At 45.7% G+C, this 21,270-nt stretch overlaps 5 protein-coding genes across 6 annotated transcripts; all 5 read left to right on the forward strand.

Moving 5' to 3' along the window:
• The first annotated feature begins 1,028 nt into the window (after positions 1-1,028).
• LOC120812101 (apolipoprotein D) lies at positions 1,029-4,054 on the forward strand. Its single transcript, XM_040167928.2, has 5 exons — positions 1,029-1,174; positions 2,066-2,182; positions 2,264-2,385; positions 3,085-3,170; positions 3,412-4,054. The coding sequence occupies exons 2-5, from the start codon at positions 2,072-2,074 to the stop codon at positions 3,642-3,644; spliced, it is 552 nt and encodes a 183-aa protein (XP_040023862.2). The 5' UTR covers positions 1,029-1,174; positions 2,066-2,071; the 3' UTR covers positions 3,645-4,054.
• Positions 4,055-4,850: 796 nt separating this feature from the next.
• Positions 4,851-7,131, forward strand: LOC120812102 (apolipoprotein D). The gene is made up of 5 exons (XM_040167929.2): positions 4,851-4,967; positions 5,107-5,220; positions 5,302-5,423; positions 5,944-6,029; positions 6,732-7,131. The coding sequence occupies exons 2-5, from the start codon at positions 5,113-5,115 to the stop codon at positions 6,962-6,964; spliced, it is 549 nt and encodes a 182-aa protein (XP_040023863.2). The 5' UTR covers positions 4,851-4,967; positions 5,107-5,112; the 3' UTR covers positions 6,965-7,131.
• Positions 7,132-7,290: 159 nt separating this feature from the next.
• On the forward strand, positions 7,291-9,084 carry otos (otospiralin). The gene is made up of 4 exons (XM_040167930.2): positions 7,291-7,414; positions 7,523-7,583; positions 8,015-8,038; positions 8,601-9,084. The coding sequence occupies exons 2-4, from the start codon at positions 7,532-7,534 to the stop codon at positions 8,786-8,788; spliced, it is 264 nt and encodes an 87-aa protein (XP_040023864.1). The 5' UTR covers positions 7,291-7,414; positions 7,523-7,531; the 3' UTR covers positions 8,789-9,084.
• A 420-nt stretch (positions 9,085-9,504) lies between these two features.
• On the forward strand, positions 9,505-12,987 carry cops9 (COP9 signalosome subunit 9). Its single transcript, XM_040167932.2, has 3 exons — positions 9,505-9,733; positions 10,354-10,426; positions 12,246-12,987. The coding sequence occupies exons 1-3, from the start codon at positions 9,671-9,673 to the stop codon at positions 12,281-12,283; spliced, it is 174 nt and encodes a 57-aa protein (XP_040023866.1). The 5' UTR covers positions 9,505-9,670; the 3' UTR covers positions 12,284-12,987.
• Positions 12,988-13,829: 842 nt separating this feature from the next.
• On the forward strand, positions 13,830-19,468 carry and1 (actinodin1). Of its 2 annotated transcripts, none has more exons than XM_040167926.2 (7): positions 13,830-14,112; positions 14,569-14,664; positions 16,704-16,748; positions 16,948-17,093; positions 17,229-17,630; positions 17,753-18,004; positions 18,088-19,468. In XM_040167926.2, exons 1-7 carry the CDS (start codon positions 13,890-13,892, stop codon positions 19,102-19,104), a joined length of 2,181 nt encoding a protein of 726 aa, XP_040023860.2. In that variant the 5' UTR covers positions 13,830-13,889; the 3' UTR covers positions 19,105-19,468. The 2 variants fall into 2 exon arrangements, with proteins under 2 accessions (XP_040023860.2, XP_040023859.2); XM_040167925.2 differs by having other exon boundaries at positions 13,915-14,112; positions 14,564-14,664.
• Positions 19,469-21,270: the final 1,802 nt, after the last annotated feature.

The following is a 21,270-nucleotide window of genomic DNA, read 5'->3' on the forward strand; positions in this document are numbered from 1 at the left end:
TCCTATTTCACTTACATAACTGGTGGATGTCCAGTTTCTCCTGATCTTCACGCCGACTTTGACCTTCTGTTTTTTGGGGGCATCTTGGGGGGCGGGCGTCGGTTTACACGCCACTTCCTGCTCTGTGTCGCGTGTCGTCCGGGTGTGTGTGACTCTGGGGTCGTGGTGGGAGGTCGACCCCCAGGGCAAGAGATACTTGAACATCCTAAAAGACGTGCAGGACGTTAGTGACGCCTCACGGGGAGAAGACACAATGCTACGTGCGCCGCTCACAAACTCACCGTATCGGGATGCTCGGAGCAGCTGGTGCAGCCTCCTCGCTGCAAAGGGCGTTTTTCCCGAGAAGGGCGTCTGCGAGTAGACACTTAAGCTACGAATGCCGCGTGTTGTCACGATGAACAATAAAGTGAAGGAATTAATGACGGCGAGGAAATACAATTAACAGCATGTGAACATCTTCCCTCCTTCTTACCAATGAGCCAATACACATTAAATAAATTATACAGCATTAAAAACTGAGATTGTGTTCAGGTTTTGACATTTTTGTTAAATCAAGGCTTGAAGCGGGTCAGTCTAAGATGTTAAGATAAACCAACAGACTTTACTCTCACTTGTAACTCACTTGTTTCTTTGTGCTTGAAAGAAGAATTCCAAGTTAACTCCTGAAAATTAACTGATTTGTAACAACTTTTTTACAAGAAAATGTGTAATTCACCAAATATGCAGACTGAAGGTCTTCAATATTACTCTAAATGACAACTCAATAGATATTTACTTAAAATGGCCAAAATCCACACATGTTGAAAAGAACTGATTTTAAACAGGATTCTTTTCACGTAATCACATAAGTCAATCTCAATGACTTCTTCTGACATCCTTTATTCTAGTCTTTTCCGAATACGAACATATGCATATGTATGTAATGCGTGGGAACAAATCAAACCTAATATTTGACCTTTATCCCGCTGTGTGGGTGTTTTCATAACCAGGGCATGTGCTCATGAATAAGACGCAGCTCATGAAGAGTCAGGTGACGCGGGAGTGACACAACGTGCACGTTAACACACTCCCAGTCGGCGTCTACCTCCAGTGTTCTCTTCTGGGTCTTATTTCATCAACAGTCGCTGACTCCACCAGACCTGCACCTGACATCCTCAACCCTCTTATACCTCAGGTAAGAACACCTGAGGTTTTATGCCACGGCTGAATGAAGTTAACATGTGGACTTGACAAGAGAAAAGATCTATTTAGGCTTTTTAAAAACTTTTTTGCACTTATTTAAAAAATGTTAAAAATGTTTGTCCTTCATTCTACTGTAAAATGTTTTCTTTCCTTTGTAGCGAATGGGGCTACAATCTAAATTCCTTCGTGTTAGTTACCGTGTCAAACAGTGACAGACGCGGCGTTGTAAAACCTGTAACATCCTGAATATGTATTTTTCTTTTAGTACAGCTTTTGTATTGATTCCATCAAAAACAAGCCATCATTTTGTGGTTGTTGTTGTTATGCATTGGTACCAACTAAAAGTCAAGTGTCACGTAATCTGAAAAAAAGGTTTGGCTTGTTACGTGGAACCAGAAGAACGGGTTCTGCCAGGTCTGATGTTGTGTAAAGAGACAAAAGAAAGATGAGATTCTCAGCTGCTGCCTTAATCGGGATACAGAGACAAAACCTTGAAGTTCTATTCAACCATATCATGTCTCTACTGAGAATAGAGGAAGACATGTGGCACGCCCTGCGCAGAATATACAGTAGACGTCGAAGGAATGAGACGTTGTGTACTTGACCTCAAATAATCACGGCGTGCCAACATGCAGCTACACTTTTAAATAAGACCAGTAACATCTGACAAGCTTGGTGGGGATCTAGAGATACTAATTTAACAATAATTATAATAATTTGAATCTAACATCTTTTATTTTGGGCAAACTCAACGTTACTTCCTACATAAAAGCTGGTCCCTTCAATTCCATTATCAATATATATATAGTTTTGATAAGATAATGTATATTTGGGCCCTTCTGGATATTGAGTTCTTCTACTTTTGGTACTCTGGTACCTTCAGGTAAACATGTCTGCAGTCTACCTCCTCCTGCTGCTGCTGCCGCTGGTGTCCACACAGACCTTTCATTGGGGGGGCTGTCCTGCCCCCGAGGTGCAGCCCAACTTCAACCTCACACAGGTAAACGCGTCCACGATCATTCACAGGCCCAGTCGATACGGACCGAACCGCACAGAACTAATGACACGTCTCTGGTAACAGTATCTGGGCCGGTGGTATGAGATCGAGAGGCTCCCCGCTTCCTTCGAGAGAGGAAAGTGCATCGAGGCCAACTACGCCTTGAATGAAGATGGCACCATTCAGGTGCTGAACTCCCAGATCGAGTGAGTAGTGAGGAGTTTTTGTTCACAGATTTTGGTGCCGAGATTTACATCAGTCAAAGGTTATGAAAAGGTATCATCGACATCCACCATCAGCTCAGTGGTCTCTTGAGCTCCGGGAGAGCCAGACTTCCAGACTTAAAATGTAACTGAGGAGGGGGGGAATGCCCTCATACCCCAACCATACGGTTGAAATACCCCGACTGGCCTTTTGCCATCAGCCACAGATAAGCAAAAAATTGCTGACATAAAACAACAAAGATTAAGTGAACAGGTTTTACTCAAGCCAAACCCTTTCCCTTTGTAACAGCATAGGGGTCGAGGGTCAACCCATCAGAGACAATGGCGCACACCCAAGCTGCTATGCTCATGTGTGCTTCGGGTCAACATATTAACAAAGAGAAACGACTTTTTTAAAAGGGAATCAGAAGGGTCACGTGGGACGCGGGTGACCGAAGGCCTTGTGGTGCGACACCTTGTTGTAAAGTATTTTCACAGTCAAACAAAGGAAAAGGATTGACGAACTGTCGACAGAACCCTCTGAATGCTGGCGGATTACACTCTCCTGACTGTGTGATACCAACAGTTAAACTATTGTTAAACTTTTATTACACATTTAGCATTTACCGACGCTGGAACGGATTTAGTGGCTCGTATTTGTTTGATGAAGCCCCCTTGTTTGTTGTTTCTCGCCTCCCTCAGAGAAAACGGCGTGGATGTTGCAGAAGGGACCGCAGTGGTTCTAAACCAAACGGAACCGGCCAAGCTCGGAGTCAAATTCTCGTTTTGTGAGCACTCTCCTTCATCTCCGTCATCCTCCTCACATGTTTTGTTCCCGTCACCTTTGCCGCCGTCTTCCTCCCTTTCTTGTTCTTCTTTGTCAGTTAAGTAGGCCGGGGGTTGCTTTGTTTTCTCTTTGTTCTGGGTGTTCTCTTTCGTCAATATGCAGATGATATTTTCCTTTATATACGATCTGTGATCTGAAAGATACGTCTAAATAGTTTTGCTCTTTTTGCCTTCTGCTCCTAGTTTCGCCCAACGGGCCTTACTGGGTCCTGTCCACAGACTACACCAGCTACTCCGTCGTCTACTCCTGCACCAGCATCTTTGACATTTTCTACTTTGACTTCGCCTGGATCCTCAGTCGCTCTCGCTCTCTGCCGCCGCAGACCGTGGCTGAGGCCAAAGGTCTGATGACCAGGCAAAACATCGAACTGTGCAAGATGATAGCCACTGATCAGACGGGTTGCCCGGACAACTAGGGGTCCCCCGTCCCCCCCGTCCCCCTGAGCAGCAGAGGCATCCCGGGGCGGAGCTCAACACGCAATCAACAGCCTCTTGTCTCGTGATTATCGCAGCCAACAAACCTCGGGATGTTTAGCTTTGATTACCAGCATCCCCGAGGCATCATGTTGTGACGATTCCTCATGTCCTGTATTCTTATATTCACAATGTAACGGGTCTGTGCTTCAATGATTGAGGAGATGGAATTCGTAAAACTTATAAATGAAAAACCAATGGTCAAGGAAGTTACAGAGGCTATATGGTATCGTGATATTTCCGTTATAATGTGAAATGTATTACACAATGAATCAAACCTATTTTCTGGTGATGGTGAACAACATGTTGGATATTTCGTCATATAATAAAGATATAATATTCAGTAAGAGGATCATTTAGTCACTCGTTATTTATGTATTGACTATTACTAAGCAACAAGCAGAAGACATGGGTAATGTAATATTGAGGACATTTACAATGTTCCACTGCAACTGTGGCAGGAAAATAAGTCAATTCAATTCAATTCATTTTATTTTGTATAGCACAAAATCACAAATTACAAATTTGCCTCAGAACGGCTTTACAGTCTGTACACATGCGACATCCCCCACATCGGCACAGTCACAATGTAGATTAAGGAAAGAGATGTTTGTCCATTAATCAAGGGTTCCGAGGTGAGCGTTGAGCGCGCCGCCGCTCTGATTGTGTGTTCACAGCAATCAACAAACAACAACAAATGTCATATACTGGTTGAAAGGTTGAGCACTAAACGTTCCCACATAGTGGCATTCAACTTGGTTTCATTCTGAATGATGCCGTGTAATTCTTAATTAATCAATTAATTCTCAACTAAATAAAATGTTTCTCTTTAATATTTAGAGATGTGCTATACAGGCTAGTGGATTAAAACCAAGAACATCACATGTTGTTTCATCGGGAGGACAGATGAAGCTGTTGGTCCGTCTCAGTGGTCAGTTTCTCTGTTTTTATTTCCGCCTCATGTTTAATATTCCCGCAAAGGCTTGATGTAACTCCAACTTTGCATTGCATGACTTAATCAGAACAAATAAGCACCAAAGGTTCATGCAATTGATAGGTGTGCTGACAAACAAAAAGCCGTGGGAATCAGATATTGAACCCTTGTGGTTGAGTGTGCGTGTCCACGTGATGAGCAGCTAATGAGCAGCCTGCTGCCGAGGGAAGGAACCAACAGGAACAACCTGAACTGTGTTCGTCTCCACAGCTCACTCACTCTTTAGCAGCACACGCAGACAACAGACCTCATTGACCCTTACACTCCTGAGGTAAGAGCTTTGTATGGCACAGCGCCATTATATTCAAATGCTTTATTTCTGAGAAGATGTAGCATTACATTGGCATTATACCAGAGTGGGCCGTTCGGAATTTAGAGTTCTTCTACTTTTGGTACTCTGGTACCTTCAGGTAAACATGTCTGCAGTCTACCTCCTGCTGCTGCTGCCGCTGGTGTCCACACAGACCTTTCATTGGGGGGGCTGTCCTGCCCCCAAGGTGCAGCCCAACTTCAACCTTCCGCAGGTAAAGACGCCCACGATCATTCACAGCCACAGTCGATACGGAACGAACCGCACAGAACTAATGACACGTCTCTGGTAACAGTATCTGGGCCGGTGGTATGAGATCGAGAAGCTCCCTTCAACCTACGAGAGAGGAAAGTGCATCGAGGCCAACTACGCCTTCCGGAAAGATGGAACCATTCAGGTGCTGACCTCCCGCCTCCGGTGAGTAGTGAGGAGTTTTTATTATGGATTTCAGATTTGATGTTTAGTTTCCCCAGATTCTACCTGGGAGAGGAAACCCGCTCGTCTAGTTAGCTGCATGTTTTCCATCAGACTATCAATAATTCAGTAGCAGCATTTTAGGAAATATGAGCAATGATAGATGAGAGGTTTCATACCCCGGGTATCAATCTGTGAGGTCCCGACCCTCTTGGCGTGACTCGTCGCTTTGGTTCCTGTTGCTTCTCCCACTGTGCAATTAAAGGCAAGAAACAAGAAATGTGCTCGACTGCGGTCCTGACGGAAAGGATGAGCCCTCAGATGTATAGTGTCAGAATAAAGCAGAGGAAAAGAATGTGTGTACTAAAAACAAAACCATCTGCGTGATGGGAGATTATGGAAACTGTTCTGCTGATTCTGATGTAATTGGATTATTATTGTTGCTGTTTGTTCAGAGTGCACTCAGCCGATTGAATGCCTCCGTCATATTACTCTGACCACGTCTTGTTCCTCTTTCCCTCAGTAAAGACAAGGTGCGGGTAGCAGAAGGAACCGCAGTGGTTCAAGACCAGAGAGAACCTTCCAGACTCGGAGTCAGCTTCTCGTATTGTGAGCGCTCTTCTTCATCTTCACGCTCTTCACATTTTTGCCATTGTCTTCCTCCCCTTCCTCTTCTTCTTTGTCAGTTCTTCTTTTTCAAGGAAATCTTCTGTTCCTTGGTTTTCTCTTGTTTTCGATAATATATTCATAATTAAAGTAAGTAACAGCTCAACGGTTGCTGAAGGGAAATGTACAAAGCTCTGTGGGAAGACCTTCCCCTCATCGCTCACTTCTGAGCTGGTCCTGCTCCACGAGGTCACGTACCCTGTGAATGATGATGTCATCGGCTGACAAGTGATGCAGCAGCCTCTCTGCTTTTGTGATGACAACGCCTCTCTGTGTAAACATGTGGTTCCTTCTGGATTCCTCCTCACTGAGTCTGCTGTTTAAATGCTGGATCATCAATATGCAGATGACGCTCTCCTTTGTGCGTGATTGAATCTGAAAGCAAATGCCTCAAAGTTGGAACTAAATAAAAGTATTAGAAGCCCCCCCCAAAAAAACAGACTCATATTTAACTCAACATTAAACATTTATGTTTCAGATCTTGAGAATGACTGAACAATCCTTCCTCTGTAATCTCCTGAATAATTTAATCCAAAGCTTTCTCAAACGTCCCCGTCTCACGTATTTAATGGTTTTGCATTGTTTTCATGGGACAACATCTCATAAACGTTGCTTTTTAAAAAAATCTCTGTCTTTTGCTCCCAGTTACGCCCTACAGCCCGTACCTGGTTCTGACCACTGACTACACCAGCCTGTCCGTCGTCTACTCCTGCACCAGCATCCTCAACATCTTCCACTACGACTACGCCTGGATCCTCGGCCGCTCTCGCTTCCTGCCGTGGGAGACCGTGAGATACGCCGAGGAGCTGCTGACCAAGGAAGGGATCGACCTGTACAGGATGAAGCCCACAGATCAGACGGGCTGCAAGGACACCTAGAGGTCCACAGCACGGGCCGAGCATCAGTACTGGACCAGTACGCTCTGGTGTTGCAAATCCCCATCGAATCTCTGCATGGTTCACTTTGATTTCCACTATTTATCCAGCATCGCCCCAAGCCTCATGTTGTGACTTTTGTCTACCTACAAATAAACATCAATGCTCAAGGAAGTTGCGTTCATTGTGTTGTGATGTTACGTGATGTGAAATGTGTGTAACATAAGGGTTAGTTATTTGTATATTAAATCTGAATCATGAATCAGTATATCGTCACGCTCTGCGAGAGGCTCGGCTGTGTGTGTGTGTGTGTGTGTGTGTGTGTGTCTGTGTGCGGATGCACGTGTGCGTGGTGAAAGTCCACCGGCGCTTCTTGAGCTCCCCACCCAGAAGACCCGAGTCCACCAGCAGAGCAGCAGCACCTCTTTGCACGTCTTCACGGATCATTTACAGGTAAACATCTTAGTGTCATTCTACTTTGACTGAGTTGTGATTTTAGGAATTAGGAATTATTATTCTGCATGTTCTTAAAACCACATCATGTGCCGTTTCTTCATTTAGGGGGGAAAGATGAAGCTGTTGATCTGCCTCAGTGTTCTCCTCTTGTCTGCTTGTCAACTCAGTGAGTTAATTATGCTTCAGTTTGATATTCATTCCCACTAAAGTTAAATTAGTTTGAATGTAGAAAAAAAGCCGGTTGAAAAGTAAGAAAACCCAATTTGATATGATACATAAATGCAGAGACGTGCATAGCGCTGTATGAACAATGTATGATGGTTTTTGGTGACTGCATGTGTACAAAGAGGACTTTGTGAAATGATTCATTATTTGGGCCCTCAGACTGTGTGCGTGCGTCTAGTTGTGTGTCTGTGTGTGGTTCTGTGAGTGCGAAATAGTCAGCAATAATATTTGAGGAGGGGGAAGGTATTCCGCAGCCCTCTGTGAGGAAGCTCAGTTTTTCACTTGAATCACCGTCTTTGTGCCGGGAAGCTTTGGAATGCTCGGGAATGTTAACTTTGTCCCCACTTTCTCCCTCTCTCTCTCCCCTCACAGAGGCCAGAGTCATCCAAGACGGAGGTACTATATATATATATATACACACGTCTCATTTTAAATGCCTTCATATTTTGCAACGAACACAAAAATGATTAAAACGTATTACTTTTGTTGCAGCTGCAGAGGTGTGCCTCATTATAACTACTTATAACGACCTGCTGGGTAGTTTAATAATCCCCAGATATACATCATTTATTCGTAGATCTATATTTTGCATTAATAATCACCGTGTGCAGAGTAAACAAGACTAGATTTTATTGCGTATTGTGAAATGGAACTTCTCAAGTAAGGAACGTGTTGTTAAATTCCAACGACCTGTTGCATTTTCAAGTCAAGGTTTGGCTCATTTTTTTCGTCGGTGGAAAATCTTTTCTTTTCACACACATAAGCTACACGTTCACACCCTTCCTCTGAGGGTTGTGCAAATACATTCTGGAATTCTCGTTAAATAAACACACTGAACTGGTTGAAGCTGAAGATCAGGCAGATCCAGACCAGCAGAATGTGGTGTATGAAAGTATATCAGTGAATTAGTCCTTCCAGTCGTCTTCTGTCCTTCACTGACTTCACTGTGTGTCCCCAGCGCCCTATGAAGAACCAGTAGCTGTTCCTTACTGGCCCTACTCCACCTCTGACTTCTGGAACTACGTTGAGTACTTCAGGTCCATCGGTGCCTACAACCACATCAACGAGATGGCCCGGGCCTTCTTCGCCCACCAGCACCTCGGGGACACCCTGGGATATGAGACCAATGCAGGACACGAACACTGAAGTGGGCCAGAACGGAGGCAGCGGGAGGGAGAAGAGGGGAAGGAGCCAATGTGATGACCTGCATGAATAAAAAAAGGGAATGGCTCTCTGAGAAAGGAGAGATGACGACAATGACGAGAAATAAGGAAATAAATACGCAGCAAACCTAATGAGGTGGATACTTTCACAAGTATGTCACTGTATATTGGGTAGTTATGTAGAAATGTAGGGTATGTAGCTTTTCTAGGTGATCATATATTATCGTTGTGTAATATGTCACAAACAATTAAACATTTTCCAAATACGTAAAAAAAAATTATACAACTTTGTTATGTTTTTTTCTTTTTATATGAACTATTTTTAATCATCAGATCCTCTTCTCTGTAATTGAATGGTTGCTTTCTTTCACCATGTGTATATTTTTAGGAACTTGTAATTAACTTTCATGTAAATCTCTTTATTACACACCAAAATAATGCAAAAAAAATGCTCAAATGACTTTAAAGGTTTTTCAACTAAACATCTACACGGTCGACGTCCTGTTCCATGCAATGCAACATAATTTGTTGAAATAGTATCCTTTGATAATGTTTGTTTTTTTGCGTCATTCTAGAAAGAATGGCTTTACTCACCAACATTAATACCTGTATTCAGGGATGAATAGTTTATAATGATGAAATGAATTTAGTTAAATGTTAAAAGGACAAACTGCTCATCTTACACTCTGCAGTCTGTGGACCGGAACCATTAAAACAAGCTAGTTCGACACAGCCGAGCCCAATTTAGTGCTGCACACATTTGTTTTGTTTCCGTGTGCCAAAGCTAGCCCAGCTAGCAGCAAGCTCAAACACACACAAAGTCCTTTCCGCTGTGTTCTTTCAGCTGAACTGAAACTCCGCCGCAATGAAACCCGCCGTGGACGAGATGTTCCCCGAAGGAGCCGGACCCTACGTGGACCTGGACGAGGTGCGACCAGGGTCACATTCGGGCTAGTGCTAGCTAGCTAGCTTAGCAACGTTACTGCTGGTGGATATAGTCGGACATGTTTCTTTTCTGGGAAAATAATAATGATCGTAACCATCACGATAATGCGTTATGTTGATGGAGAAAGTAAGACGAGTTTCATGACCCACCAGGCTTTCTATGCAGTCCGTAAAGACACGTAACGTTAAGGTGCTTTTTTGCTTTATTTTGTGTATTAACGTTGCGTTACTTCAGATCTGCGTTACACATTTGTAAAGTTGGATCCATCAGACCCGCAACACAACGTATCCCCTTCGTCCAATGTCTGAATCCTTCCACACTAGACTGATGTCTGCTTGGTGAATGTGGGGAAGTTCTTTCTTAGCAGAAGTCGTATAGAGGGATTCGCACTGTGCTAGACTGCAGTTTTAAAATATATATATATATATATATATATATATATATATATATATATATATATATATATATAATATACATGTTACATTTTAATAATGCCCCTGTCCCCTAGTAGCCTCTTTATCCCTCGTAGTACTATTTATTAAAGGGACGCATGTGTGGTTCGCTGATGGCTTTTAACTGGTTGTGCTGCTGTGTGTTGGCAGGCAGGGGGCAGCAGCGGGCTGCTGATGGACCTGGCAGCCAATGAGAAAGCGGTGCACTCTGATTTCTTTAATGGTCAGACGCAGTTTTCGCTTCTTATTCCCCCCATCTTCTCTTTCTAAATGATCACATTTTGTGTTCTCTTTAAGTATTCTGCGCTGTAAACACAGTAGTGCGATATGTCGGCAGGACGGCGTGCAAAGCTTTCTGTCGTCGGCACAAGTGAAACACAAATCTTATTATTATTTTGCGTTGTGACGCAAAAGTCTCAGGTAGCAACTTAAATTCCATGATTTGTATCACAACTGAAATTACAAAAATCCACGGCACACACACCAGGTGATGCAACAGACACAAGTCTCATTTGAGTTGAAGAAGTAAACCCTTTCTAATGTGTAGCTTCAATACTAGTGATGCAAGTAAATAACATTTTTTTTTCTTGAACGTTATCTATCAGCAGACGATAACGGTCACAATTTAAAAGTCAAAATATTTGCATTGTCTCACTAGGAGTTTGTAGTTGCACACGTCAACTTCAACATACTTAAATATTCCAATATTTATTAACGGGGGACTGAAAATAGGAAGAAAAGTGGATTATTGATGAACTGCATTGGAATTGAAGTTTTAATTTAAGCACAATAATCCAGCTTCTCTCGTTGAGCCAATTGTCTTTCCAAATTTACCCTCTAAAATCGTGTCAACTCTGTAAACACCCGTTTCACACCCTGAAACAAACACACACACACACACACACACACACACAAGAGGACTCAGTGAAACACTTAAGCTGATCTGTTTTCCGTCTTCCAGCGTCGGCTTCGGGCAAAACAATTTGGGCTCAGCAGCACATGACCCAGAAAGAAAAGAGCTGATTGTTAAAAAGGAGAGAATGAAAGAAAAGAACGAGGGAAGCTAAGCGAGGACGACGGTAAAGTGGGTTTTATAGTCGTTCTCAGACTGAAACTCAGCGGGACACCTCGCCAGTCAGCTGCTTTAAAACACACACACGGTTACATCTCCTTGGTGGTTAACGCGGCTAAAACTGCCATTCAGTGGAAATAAGCACCAACAGGAAATTGAGTCCTACAAGGGCCCTTCGTGCTATTAATGTGTCAAAGGAAGGAATGAATGGAAAGAATACATGCAGCATGAACAAAAGCTTTAACACAATGTAATCAATTTTTAAAAATCTTCGTCGACTAAGATCAAAACCTCCGCTTGGTTTACAAAGCGACCATATTGTTCTTATAGCCACTCATCTTTTTATGTGTGTACCAAACACATCTGCAAGTCAACATCTGGAGTAAACATCAACAAACGGGGAGAAAGCGCTCCGCTGTTCTAAAAAGTCGGGTTCAAAGGTCAGCGTAACAGTGCGACACACCGTACATTTCAAACCGTGAATAAAAGGAGACTCCCAGTGCCGCAGCGGCTTCTGTTTAAACGTTGCAAGGGGTTATGGGTAGCCGAGGGGCAAGCTGTTTGACTCGCTGCCTGTCCCTTATTAGGCGGAAGCAGGAATGTCCTGTGCCTGGGAACCTCCCCGACATGAAAGGACGAGCGGCTCGAGCGTGAATCACTTTCAGCCGACGGACATTCTGGCAAATGTATGTAAAAACACAAAGTGTTACTACGCAGCAAACGAATGGCTGCAAACGATTCGTTTCGCTTGTTGGAAAACTCTGAAAAGTCAAAAAAATGTCAAGTCAAAAAGTTCACAATACAATTTACATCGAGCCCGAAATCAGAATCCAAAACAGTTTGAATCTAAAAGGCAAAATAGAAAGTTTGATATCAGGAGACAAAGAAATCCACCCATTGATGGATAATCGTGATAGTTAGAGAGCGTTAAACCAACTAACTGTTTTTTTTTTTGTCTCTTTCACTGCAGACTTTGAGGATCTGTTCGATGACGACGACCTGCAGTGACGTCCTGCGTGTTCCTGTCACCGTGTACACACATATCGTGGAAATGGGCTTATTCTGACTACGGGTTCTCTCTTATTTGTACAGCCCCCCCCCCTTCACCCCCCATCCTACATGAGTTCCACCATCTTAATGGAATAAAGATTTTCCTTCTGTTTTTACAACTAAAAAAACAGGTGTCTGTGAATTCTGGGAATCCCGCACATTCCAGGTTTGGAGAAAATTATGAGTATGGTTTTGGCGTCGTCGTGTTTGAATCTGCTGCCGGCTGGATTGTAGGTCTGTGGGCTCCGTGAAACACCTGTTAGCAAACTTAATTACAAACGAGATGCGGCGTTAACGGGACCACTAAATGTTCAGTTAGGGCACGATGGGACACGAGGGGGGCCGCAAAGAAATGTGCAAATACAAAAAAAAAAAAACACCTAACAGAACCGGGCCGCTCCAGCGTTCCAGTGTTGGGATTCTTTAGGTATCGTAAATATAAAAGTATAAAATCTCTTTACTGTTGTATGAATGTTTGCAATCAAATGAGATTTTAATGTATTTTATTTTATTTTGACACACACACCAGCTGCATGAAGAAAACCTAAATGTATTTGCACCCTGCATGTGCGTTAGAATATAAAACATATTGCAGAATTTACAAGTGGCAAAAGGTTTTTGTATGTTGACGTTCATCGATTAAAAAACATTTTATGATCACATTTCGAACACAAATATTTGTGCCCTGGTGTGAAGTAGGCGGTGCTTATTCATAAACTATGAAAACGCAGTTCCAATATTACACTAAGTACTTTTAGTGTACTTTAAAATGTATCTTTGTGTACTTGAAATAGGGAAGTTAAGCACCATGTTCCCAAGGTGGCCTCGCTCCTAAATGCACTACATGCAAAAGTAAAAGAAAACGTTTTTTTTTTATGCAAGAAACATGATTTATTTGAGGTTTAATGACTTTTGGTGTGAAAAACCAGATTGCAATATTGCTGTTAATTTGATAAAATGTCACCAGCAGCCGGCCTGAGCACAAACCTCATAAAAAGTCCCTGGCTAATGGCTTGAGATGTGCTGATATTGCATCACGCAGAGAGCCTCTACAGCCCGTGCCTGTGTGCAGCAGTGTGTTGCTGGCGTGCCCGGACACAGTTAAACTCAGGAGGGAACTGTAGATTATCAAATTCCTCATGTGTGGACCAGCTGTCTTTCGTGTGTGTGTTTGGGGTTTAGACAGAAGCTGTGGTTTGGCCCTCATCGAGGGTCTCTGAGAAGTGCTTATGTGGCACCTCGGCTCCCCCTCATTATTTTCTGATGTCTGTCTTCGTTCCACTTTCCATCTTTTGGGTGTTTGTTGCTTCGGAGGGATTGTTTGCATCAAAAAGACAAAAGTACCCTTCTTCTCGCCTTAAATGTGAATTAACTATCAATAGCGTTGAATCCCAAAACACTCGGGACAGTTTCCCTCCACGTCTCCATCTGTGCTCCCGGCCCTCCCACCGTCTCTCGCTTCCTGTCTTTAATTACGGGGGCCTCTGATTGGCCGAGACTTTCTGAGGGCTCTGCCCAATCAGGCCCCTCGTTGAGGCGTCCCTCGGCCCCCTCAGGTGGGCTAATGAACGGGCTCGGTTTAAAACGCTGCCAGATTCCTTCTTCAGGTCAGTCAGAAAGGCCACGGGGACCCGGGTGCACCAGGAGCCCCTTCCAGACGCACACAAACACACTCACACACACACACACACACACTCACACTCAGTGTTTGAGCCCGAGTCACCTGGTCTGGCGACTTCACTCGAGTCCACATCTGGAACCGCAGAACGAAGATAAGATAAGCACAGGTAAGGGATTCTGCACTTCTGCGTGTTTACTGAAAAAAGGAAGAAGAAGAAGGTTCTTAACCGGGGACTCGAGTCCCGGTCGGAGCTGGTTTTCTTTTTACAGAAGCTTCAGAATCAGAATCAGGAAACCTCGTATTAACCTGTTAGTTCACTTTAGCAGCACTCGCACAGGTCTGAGGTCGTGAGCGGGGAGGGAATCGACCCCCCCTGCTGCAGGGATTTAGAGGGTGTGTCTCTGCTCTCTTGAAGGTACCAAACTTTTCAGGGCTTTTATTCTGAAGGTCTGCGTCTAAAGACGCAGCTCAGGGGGAATTGGTGGAAAACGTAATCCGAGGCCTCTCTGGTCCTGCGTCTGTTGTCATGGTGGATATTGTGTTGGTGTGTAAGGATTGAAGCGATGCAGAGCTTTGGTTCCAGCTGAGCATCATTGTGAACGTCTCTTCTTCGGCAGAGGAGGAGGAGGAGGAGGAGGTCAAGTCATGGCTGGAAGGAGGAGAAGCGGTTTCTCCGGCGTCGTCACCACAACTCTGCTGGCTGTGATTCTGCTGCCTGGTGAGTACAGATTGATCAACGCGTGGCTTTTAGAGACACTCGCTGCACAGGTGACCGACTTAAATAACCAAAAGAGTAAAATGTTAATAACGATATAAAAGCATCAAGCTATTCACATAATAGAAAATATGGAAAATTGCATGAATGAGCTTAACGTGTTCTGTATCTTTATCTGAAACAAGAAATGAGTAAAATGTACTTAGTTACTCTCGCTGATGAACTCACCACACTAAAGCAAATAGAAATAAATTACCGCCGTTCCCCGCGGACGAGTTTGCGTCCTCACAAAGGACGCTTTCACCCACCCGTTGGCTCTAATGTCCTATTCTCAGCTGACTAATGGGTCCTTTGCCTTCAAAGCAAACAAAGACACAATTACATAAAAACATCTAAAAAATAGTCATGTTAGTTGTCATTGAATGATGAGCTTATGTCTTGAATAAAAAAGCAAAAGTTCAGTTTGACGGGTGACTCCCAGCGTGCTGGAGAAAAGGCATCGTGGAGGAGAAATGATGAACCCAAAGGGCAGTAATGTCCCCTCCTACAAAGGAGCAACGTGATAAGCAGGTTGTTAACGGAGTCGTTCATACACACACGTGAGAATCAGCCTCCTTTTCAACGCCAAGAAACCTTCAATCCATTAAACACATTTATCGTCTGAAAACCGGATTATGGGCTGTTCTTGTTGCGTTTCAGCCAATGCTGGAAAAAGTTTACAATTGTTTGATTTTCTACTTAAAACCTGATTTCTAAACTTTCTTCTAGACTTTCTTAAACATTTAAACAGTTGGTACCACCGTCAGTGTGACGATATATATCCTTTGATTATCACTACATCGCACCCCTTTTAGCTACGACTCCGTTATAAACGCAGTGGAGTAGAAAGTATTTTCCTAAGTATCAGGAAATAGTATCAGTATAAAGTATAAGTATACAATTTAAAGTCAAAATCATGCTCTTTTTTACTTTGCATTGCAACACAATAATAATTTGACTCCTATTTATATTTTATATTAACTTCCATATGTCCCCTATGATGTTTCAACATGTGGACGGGTGTCTCCTTCACCACCTGTTCCAACTTTGCTCTCTATAGACTGTCATATTTATAAGGGGGGGGGGGGCTTCCTTTGGAAATGGTTACAAAATGGTTAAAGGGGGAAAATGTCTCTTTCATGTAAAAAATGAGTACCTGTCAGCATCACCTCCTCCTCCTCCGCCCTCTTAAAGCTGTTGTTTCCAGATGTGCCCGCCTGTTTTTTTATGGGCCCGTAAAAAATCGAAACAGCGGATACACCGTGACAGCATCATTTACCCCCCCCCCCCTCCACTGCCCCCACCCTCCCTCTTCCTTCCCTCCTCCCTTCCCTCCTCCGCCTCGTTGCTCCGTCACCTCAGGTCACCTTAACTTGTGTACTTTTTAAAAGTGCTCCTCTCTGTAAATTCACACCTTTGCTTTCTTCCCTTTAATGTTTGACTCGGTGACGTCTGGCTCACATCTTCCGCATCAGGACGCTTCTTAGAAGCAGCAGATTGATGCATTTTCTGTTTCCGACGCGCGTCACGCCACCCCGGACGTCTGCTCTCCTCCTCCTCTTCTTCCTCCTCCTCCTCCTCCTCCTCTTCTGTAAGACATTAACACCTTTCCCCTGTGGAGATGAAAGCAACCCGCAGCAGAGCTGACGGCGCTGTTCTCTCAGCCGCGTGGGGGTCAAACAGTGCACGTACACAGGCGTGTGCACACGGCCCTTTGAAAAGGCACCGCGGGGTGCGATGTTACAGGCTCACCTATAAAATCTACAAAGAGCTGCCAGTCGCCAGCGTTCCAGGCGCCGCCAATAAGCCCCGCCGTATTTAACCAACCATATCCGCCGTGGTTTGGTGTGCGTGGAGGTTTGATGACACACGTTATCGCTTATGAATAACAGACACAATTAAAGGTCACAACATTAATAGTAAGCAATTTACAAAAAAATGATTTTGACCGCGGCAACTTTTGGGTCCTCACATCTGCTTTTGCTTTTCTCCGTTTTTTGCAGCATTCTTGTCTGCCGGACCGATTGTGCAAAAGCCAAAAGAAGATGGTAAATATGTGTGTGTTTTTACTTACACACGAGGGTTTGTGTTTGTATGAAAAATCAGCTTCCGATCATGATCCAGTTTAATATCTAATGTCAGATGGCAGCAAGTACAACGAGGGCTCCTTTTGATGTCTTTATAAATGAAGTTTTTATAAACTGGATGCGGATCAGCAGCGCCCACGTTTCTCCCGTCTCCCCTCAGCGGGAGAAGCCGTCCAGGAGACTGCAGCCGCTGCAGAGTTTCACCGCAAGTTGATCCGAAACCGCAGGAACATCAGCTGGTACAAACAGAACTCGGACTTCTGGGGCTGGTACAAGTACTTCACTGACAACGGCAACCAGGAGGCAGTAAGCACACACACACACACACACACACACACACACACACACACACACACACAGACGCCTGCTGCGTGGTTTAATAAAATAGAGACGTCGCACCTGTGCCCTTGTTCACCAATGACCTCGTCCTCAACCGCTCAGGTTCAGGAGATGGACCGCATCTACCTGGCCTACCTCCAGAACAAGAATCGCGCGGAGGGACGCCGCTCCTACAAGGCCTACTTGCGCCACCTTGGGGATGTCTACAAGTCCTGCGCCGATTCCGACGACCCCAACTGCGTGTCTTCCTACACCAGCAGGCCCAAGCCGGAGGCCCCTAAACCCGCGCCCGTGAAAACCTGTGACCCCACGCAGGACGCCTACTGCCTGTACGCCGCTTTGGTGCAGGGGAAGAGCCCCTACCAGCCTCTGGCGCTCCCGGCCGCCGCCCCGGCACCAGTGAAGGCCCCGGCCCCGCAGTATGCCCGCTCCGCTGCTCCGGCGAAGGACCCCCAGTCTGGGTATTACTACTACTCGCCATCCGCAGCGTCCTTCCTTTCTAAGGTATGCTTCCACAAAGTCTTCTTTCTTATTTAAAGAATTCAGGCTGAGGGGTAGAATGCCTACAGGGACCTTGGACCAATAACATCCTTCAACCATCCCTCCCTGTATCTCTTGTGCTTTAGGAGCAGAAGGCCGAGCTGCTGCGTATCTGCGCCTCTGACGATGTCGAGTGCCTGCAGTACCACTTGAGAGCGGCCTACGGGTACGGACCCTCCGCCGGGCCCATGCCTTCCTACTCGCACCTCGGCTGTGACCCCAGCAAAGACCCCAATTGCAAACCCAAGCTGGTGCAGAAAGCCCCCTCTGGTCTCTACCTGCAGTACCCCAACTGCGATCCACGGGATCCCCGCTGTGCCCACGCCGCCTCCCTCGTGGTACGCTCTTGTTTGTCGCAGCGGCTGCTTCCTCTTTTCATTTGCTTTGATTCTAATGACCCGTGTGCTCCCCCCCCCCCCAGGCACCCCGTGCCCCCAACCCTCCCGCCGCCGCTGGACCCGGATCCTGCAACCCACTGTACGAAGAGGGCTGCAACCCCCTCACTGCCACCAGATTCGCCACCCCCCCCGAGGCCTATCAAAGTGAAGAAGAAGACGAGGCCGCGGCCATCCGCGCCGCTCCTCCCGCCGTGCAGAACGACCCCTACGCCATGTTCAGGGATGCTTATGCCAACGCTAACAGAGTTAATGATCCCTACGCCATGTACCGCCAGGCTAGCGCCGCAGCTTCTGCTCCAGCTACTCCCCCAGCTAATGACCCGTATGCCATGCTGCGCAGATACATGGCCCAAGCTCAAGGTAACAACCCGTACGCGACACACAGGGGGGGCGGCCCGCACGCAGAGGCCGCTCCAGAGGCCAACCCCAACGACCCTTTCTCCGCAATCCGCGAGGCGGCGGCTGCCATGCATCGCCGCGGGCAGCCGGCCGCGAGGCAGCAGTTCCCTTTTGCCAATCCCAGTTATGAGGAGCCCGCCCATGACGAGCGCCACCCTCTGGGGCCCCCGGGTAAAACCAAGGAGGGCCACGACTGCTTCATCGGCTACGATCGCGAATGCTTCCCCGCGACGCCCGCCGAGCCTCGCTCCGGGATCCACCGCCGCGTCCCCTACCCGGCCGAGGCCTACGAGCCCCACCTGAACGCCGACGGCAGCCGCAGCGGAGTGGTGGAGCCTTCCGACCCGCACTGCGACCCCGAGTACGACCGCAACTGCCGCCTGCGGCGCCGCGAGGAGGCCCAGCCCGAGCGCCGCGCCGAGGACGACCACCACGGCCAGGGGGCGGCAGAGAGCGAGCAGCAGGAACCGGAGCAGTACGAGCCGGAGCCCTTCCAGAGCGGCCAGGAGGAGCCTCGCAGTCCCTACCAGCCGCTGTCCCAGGGCATGCCGAGCCTCCAGGACATACTGAGGCGCTACGGCGACCAGTACCCCGAGCAGGAGGATCACAGAGCCTACGCCAACGACTACCGCAAGAAATAAAACACACACGCACGCTCCATGAAGATGGACATGCAACCTCGTAGCTTAGCCGGTGGCCGCCCGAAGCAGTGAGAGATATGGGACACGGGAGAAATCTATGGACCCGATGAGCGAGCACTTGTTTTTATCCGAACAAACCTTCCAGCTTGTGCGAGTTTTCTCTTTAGACGTGTCGCTTCGGCCTCTTTCCAGCGTCGACCTCCTCAAACCACTCAAATGGGTAATGACTTCTCGGGGCTCAGCTTTGCTTCCGAACCTGCGCATCTCACATTTTGTTTATGGGTTCGTTACGTTTTGTCAGTGATGGATGATGTAAAGTTTTACTTCATTTTGAATGTTCTAATAAAAAGCTGTATTAAGCTGGTTTTGTATTTCATTCATTGGATCGTTTGGCTCATGATTCGTTGCCTTGATTCAAAAGTCCACTTACAGACATTAGAGACTTAATTTATCTTCATTAATTTATCTTATATATAGTAGTAAACTGAAAAAATAAGATTGGTGGGAATTTAATCAGATTTATAAATGGTTACAGCACATCAAATAGTAGTAGACCTATTTCCGTTTGGACCAATGTGGCAGATCGAAAAGTCTGTCTCAAGGATAAAAACAGTGAACAGTGAACGCCTCCACAAGTGAATTCACACACACACGCACGCACACACACACACACACACCTCGACACCTCCCCTCTTGCGCTCCTCTGACTTCTTAATTTCCTTTATTTATTTTTTTTACCTCAGGCTCTGAACAAACGGCGCTCGCTGTGACCGTCCTCGTGCATGAGGCTTGACTTTATTGATCCCAGAGGCGCTCAGGCGCATCCACAGCGGCCCGAAGGGAAGCTCCTGCTGTGCTGCTTGGACTGTGGCAGAATTCTTCAGACTTTCTTCACGCGAAAAACTCACCGCACGCATTGGGATGCATTTATTACGCGAACAAGTTATTTTACTTGATGCTTAATTGGACCACCTCGGTTTGAATTGTAAAATATCACCATTGGTTTTAAGTTTAAGCAGCATCCGCTGTTCATTAGAGCACTTATTTATTGTTAATCCAGTCAAACAAAATTTCCTTTTCGTGTGTTTATGGTCATAAACCTTTAACACGGGAAGAACAGTGTAAGTAGAATAACACTTTTTTAGAAGAGATTTTATCTTCTAAAATAAAGTCTGTGCCGTCCTGGAAATGGCAACCCGCCCTTCAGGAAGTTGAGATACTGACGTTCTAAAAAGTCAAATCTGACAGAAAATGACCTTCTAAAACGACCACAGATAAGAAAAAATCTTCAAGATTCTGGGGTTGAACATTTCTTCAGTGCATTACAAGGTTGAACAAACATGTGCTTTGAACAGGAAGCAAGACAGAAAGAGACCACAGAGAAACACGACCTGCGTTTGGACATTTTACTCGATGCCCTTTATACTATTTTTGTTCTTCTTCTTCATATCTTAACTTCAGGTCAGCAATTTCCAGCTGCATTCCACTTATTTCATTCCATCGTCACTGCTATCGAGCTGGTCAGGTGGAAGAACACAGATGTAATCTGCACAAAAAGAGCAAATAACGGCTTCTCAAAATGCTGATTTATTCACATTGAAGCAGCCACATTGCATTTATTTTATCACAGCAGCGTATCAGTGTCTAGATATCTCGTCCTCGTTGTCTTTCATTTATATCTCCATCACGGCATCTCGTTCTTCCGTAATGCGATTGAATGCCCTGCGAGAAGCGGAACGTCCCAATAATGGTCGCGTTGAGGTGAGAAATTAGAATTCTGAGGTGGCTTAAATCCTCAGGCGTCGCATCCTTAAGCGACCATGTCGTCCCGAGAAGAGGCGGCGGTCTGTGACTCGACCCGTCAGACCCCGAGGCCGACGCGGAGTCCAACCGGCAGTTAGAAGAATTTAAATTCTTTGGTCAAGTGAAAATTCAACAGCAAATATTTTGTAAAAGACTCATGGGGTCACACGTGGTCATGTGTGTCCTTTATAATCAGCAACTCAGTAGTCTGGATGCCCGACCCGCTTCCATTTTAAAACTAATTTGGGTCGATGTTACACCCAATATGAAAATATATATTGCCCACAGGGAAAAAGAGTGTGTGTGTGTGTGAGACGAGAAGGTGATTGTCAGCATCTGGAGGAGGACTGACAACTGATCGGG

Source organism: Gasterosteus aculeatus, chromosome 21 (genome assembly GCF_964276395.1).
Source record: "Gasterosteus aculeatus chromosome 21, fGasAcu3.hap1.1, whole genome shotgun sequence".
Classification (NCBI taxonomy): Eukaryota; Metazoa; Chordata; class Actinopteri; order Perciformes; family Gasterosteidae; genus Gasterosteus; species Gasterosteus aculeatus.

Coding starts and splice junctions, on each gene's coding strand:
- cops9 (XM_040167932.2), top strand. CDS start 9,671: ATGAAACCCGCCGTGGACGAGATGTTCCCCGAAGGAGCCGGACCCTAC. Junction 9,734..10,353: donor CCTACGTGGACCTGGACGAG/GTGCGACCAGGG, acceptor GTGTGTTGGCAG/GCAGGGGGCAGCAGCGGGCT. Junction 10,427..12,245: donor GCACTCTGATTTCTTTAATG/GTCAGACGCAGT, acceptor CTTTCACTGCAG/ACTTTGAGGATCTGTTCGAT.
- LOC120812102 (XM_040167929.2), top strand. CDS start 5,113: ATGTCTGCAGTCTACCTCCTGCTGCTGCTGCCGCTGGTGTCCACACAG. Junction 5,221..5,301: donor CCAACTTCAACCTTCCGCAG/GTAAAGACGCCC, acceptor CTCTGGTAACAG/TATCTGGGCCGGTGGTATGA. Junction 6,030..6,731: donor CGGAGTCAGCTTCTCGTATT/GTGAGCGCTCTT, acceptor TTTTGCTCCCAG/TTACGCCCTACAGCCCGTAC.
- and1 (XM_040167926.2), top strand. CDS start 13,890: ATGAACGGGCTCGGTTTAAAACGCTGCCAGATTCCTTCTTCAGGTCAG. Junction 14,113..14,568: donor CGAAGATAAGATAAGCACAG/GTAAGGGATTCT, acceptor TCGGCAGAGGAG/GAGGAGGAGGAGGAGGTCAA. Junction 14,665..16,703: donor GGCTGTGATTCTGCTGCCTG/GTGAGTACAGAT, acceptor CGTTTTTTGCAG/CATTCTTGTCTGCCGGACCG.
- otos (XM_040167930.2), top strand. CDS start 7,532: ATGAAGCTGTTGATCTGCCTCAGTGTTCTCCTCTTGTCTGCTTGTCAA. Junction 7,584..8,014: donor CTTGTCTGCTTGTCAACTCA/GTGAGTTAATTA, acceptor CTCCCCTCACAG/AGGCCAGAGTCATCCAAGAC. Junction 8,039..8,600: donor CAGAGTCATCCAAGACGGAG/GTACTATATATA, acceptor GTGTGTCCCCAG/CGCCCTATGAAGAACCAGTA.
- LOC120812101 (XM_040167928.2), top strand. CDS start 2,072: ATGTCTGCAGTCTACCTCCTCCTGCTGCTGCTGCCGCTGGTGTCCACA. Junction 2,183..2,263: donor CCAACTTCAACCTCACACAG/GTAAACGCGTCC, acceptor CTCTGGTAACAG/TATCTGGGCCGGTGGTATGA. Junction 3,171..3,411: donor CGGAGTCAAATTCTCGTTTT/GTGAGCACTCTC, acceptor TTCTGCTCCTAG/TTTCGCCCAACGGGCCTTAC.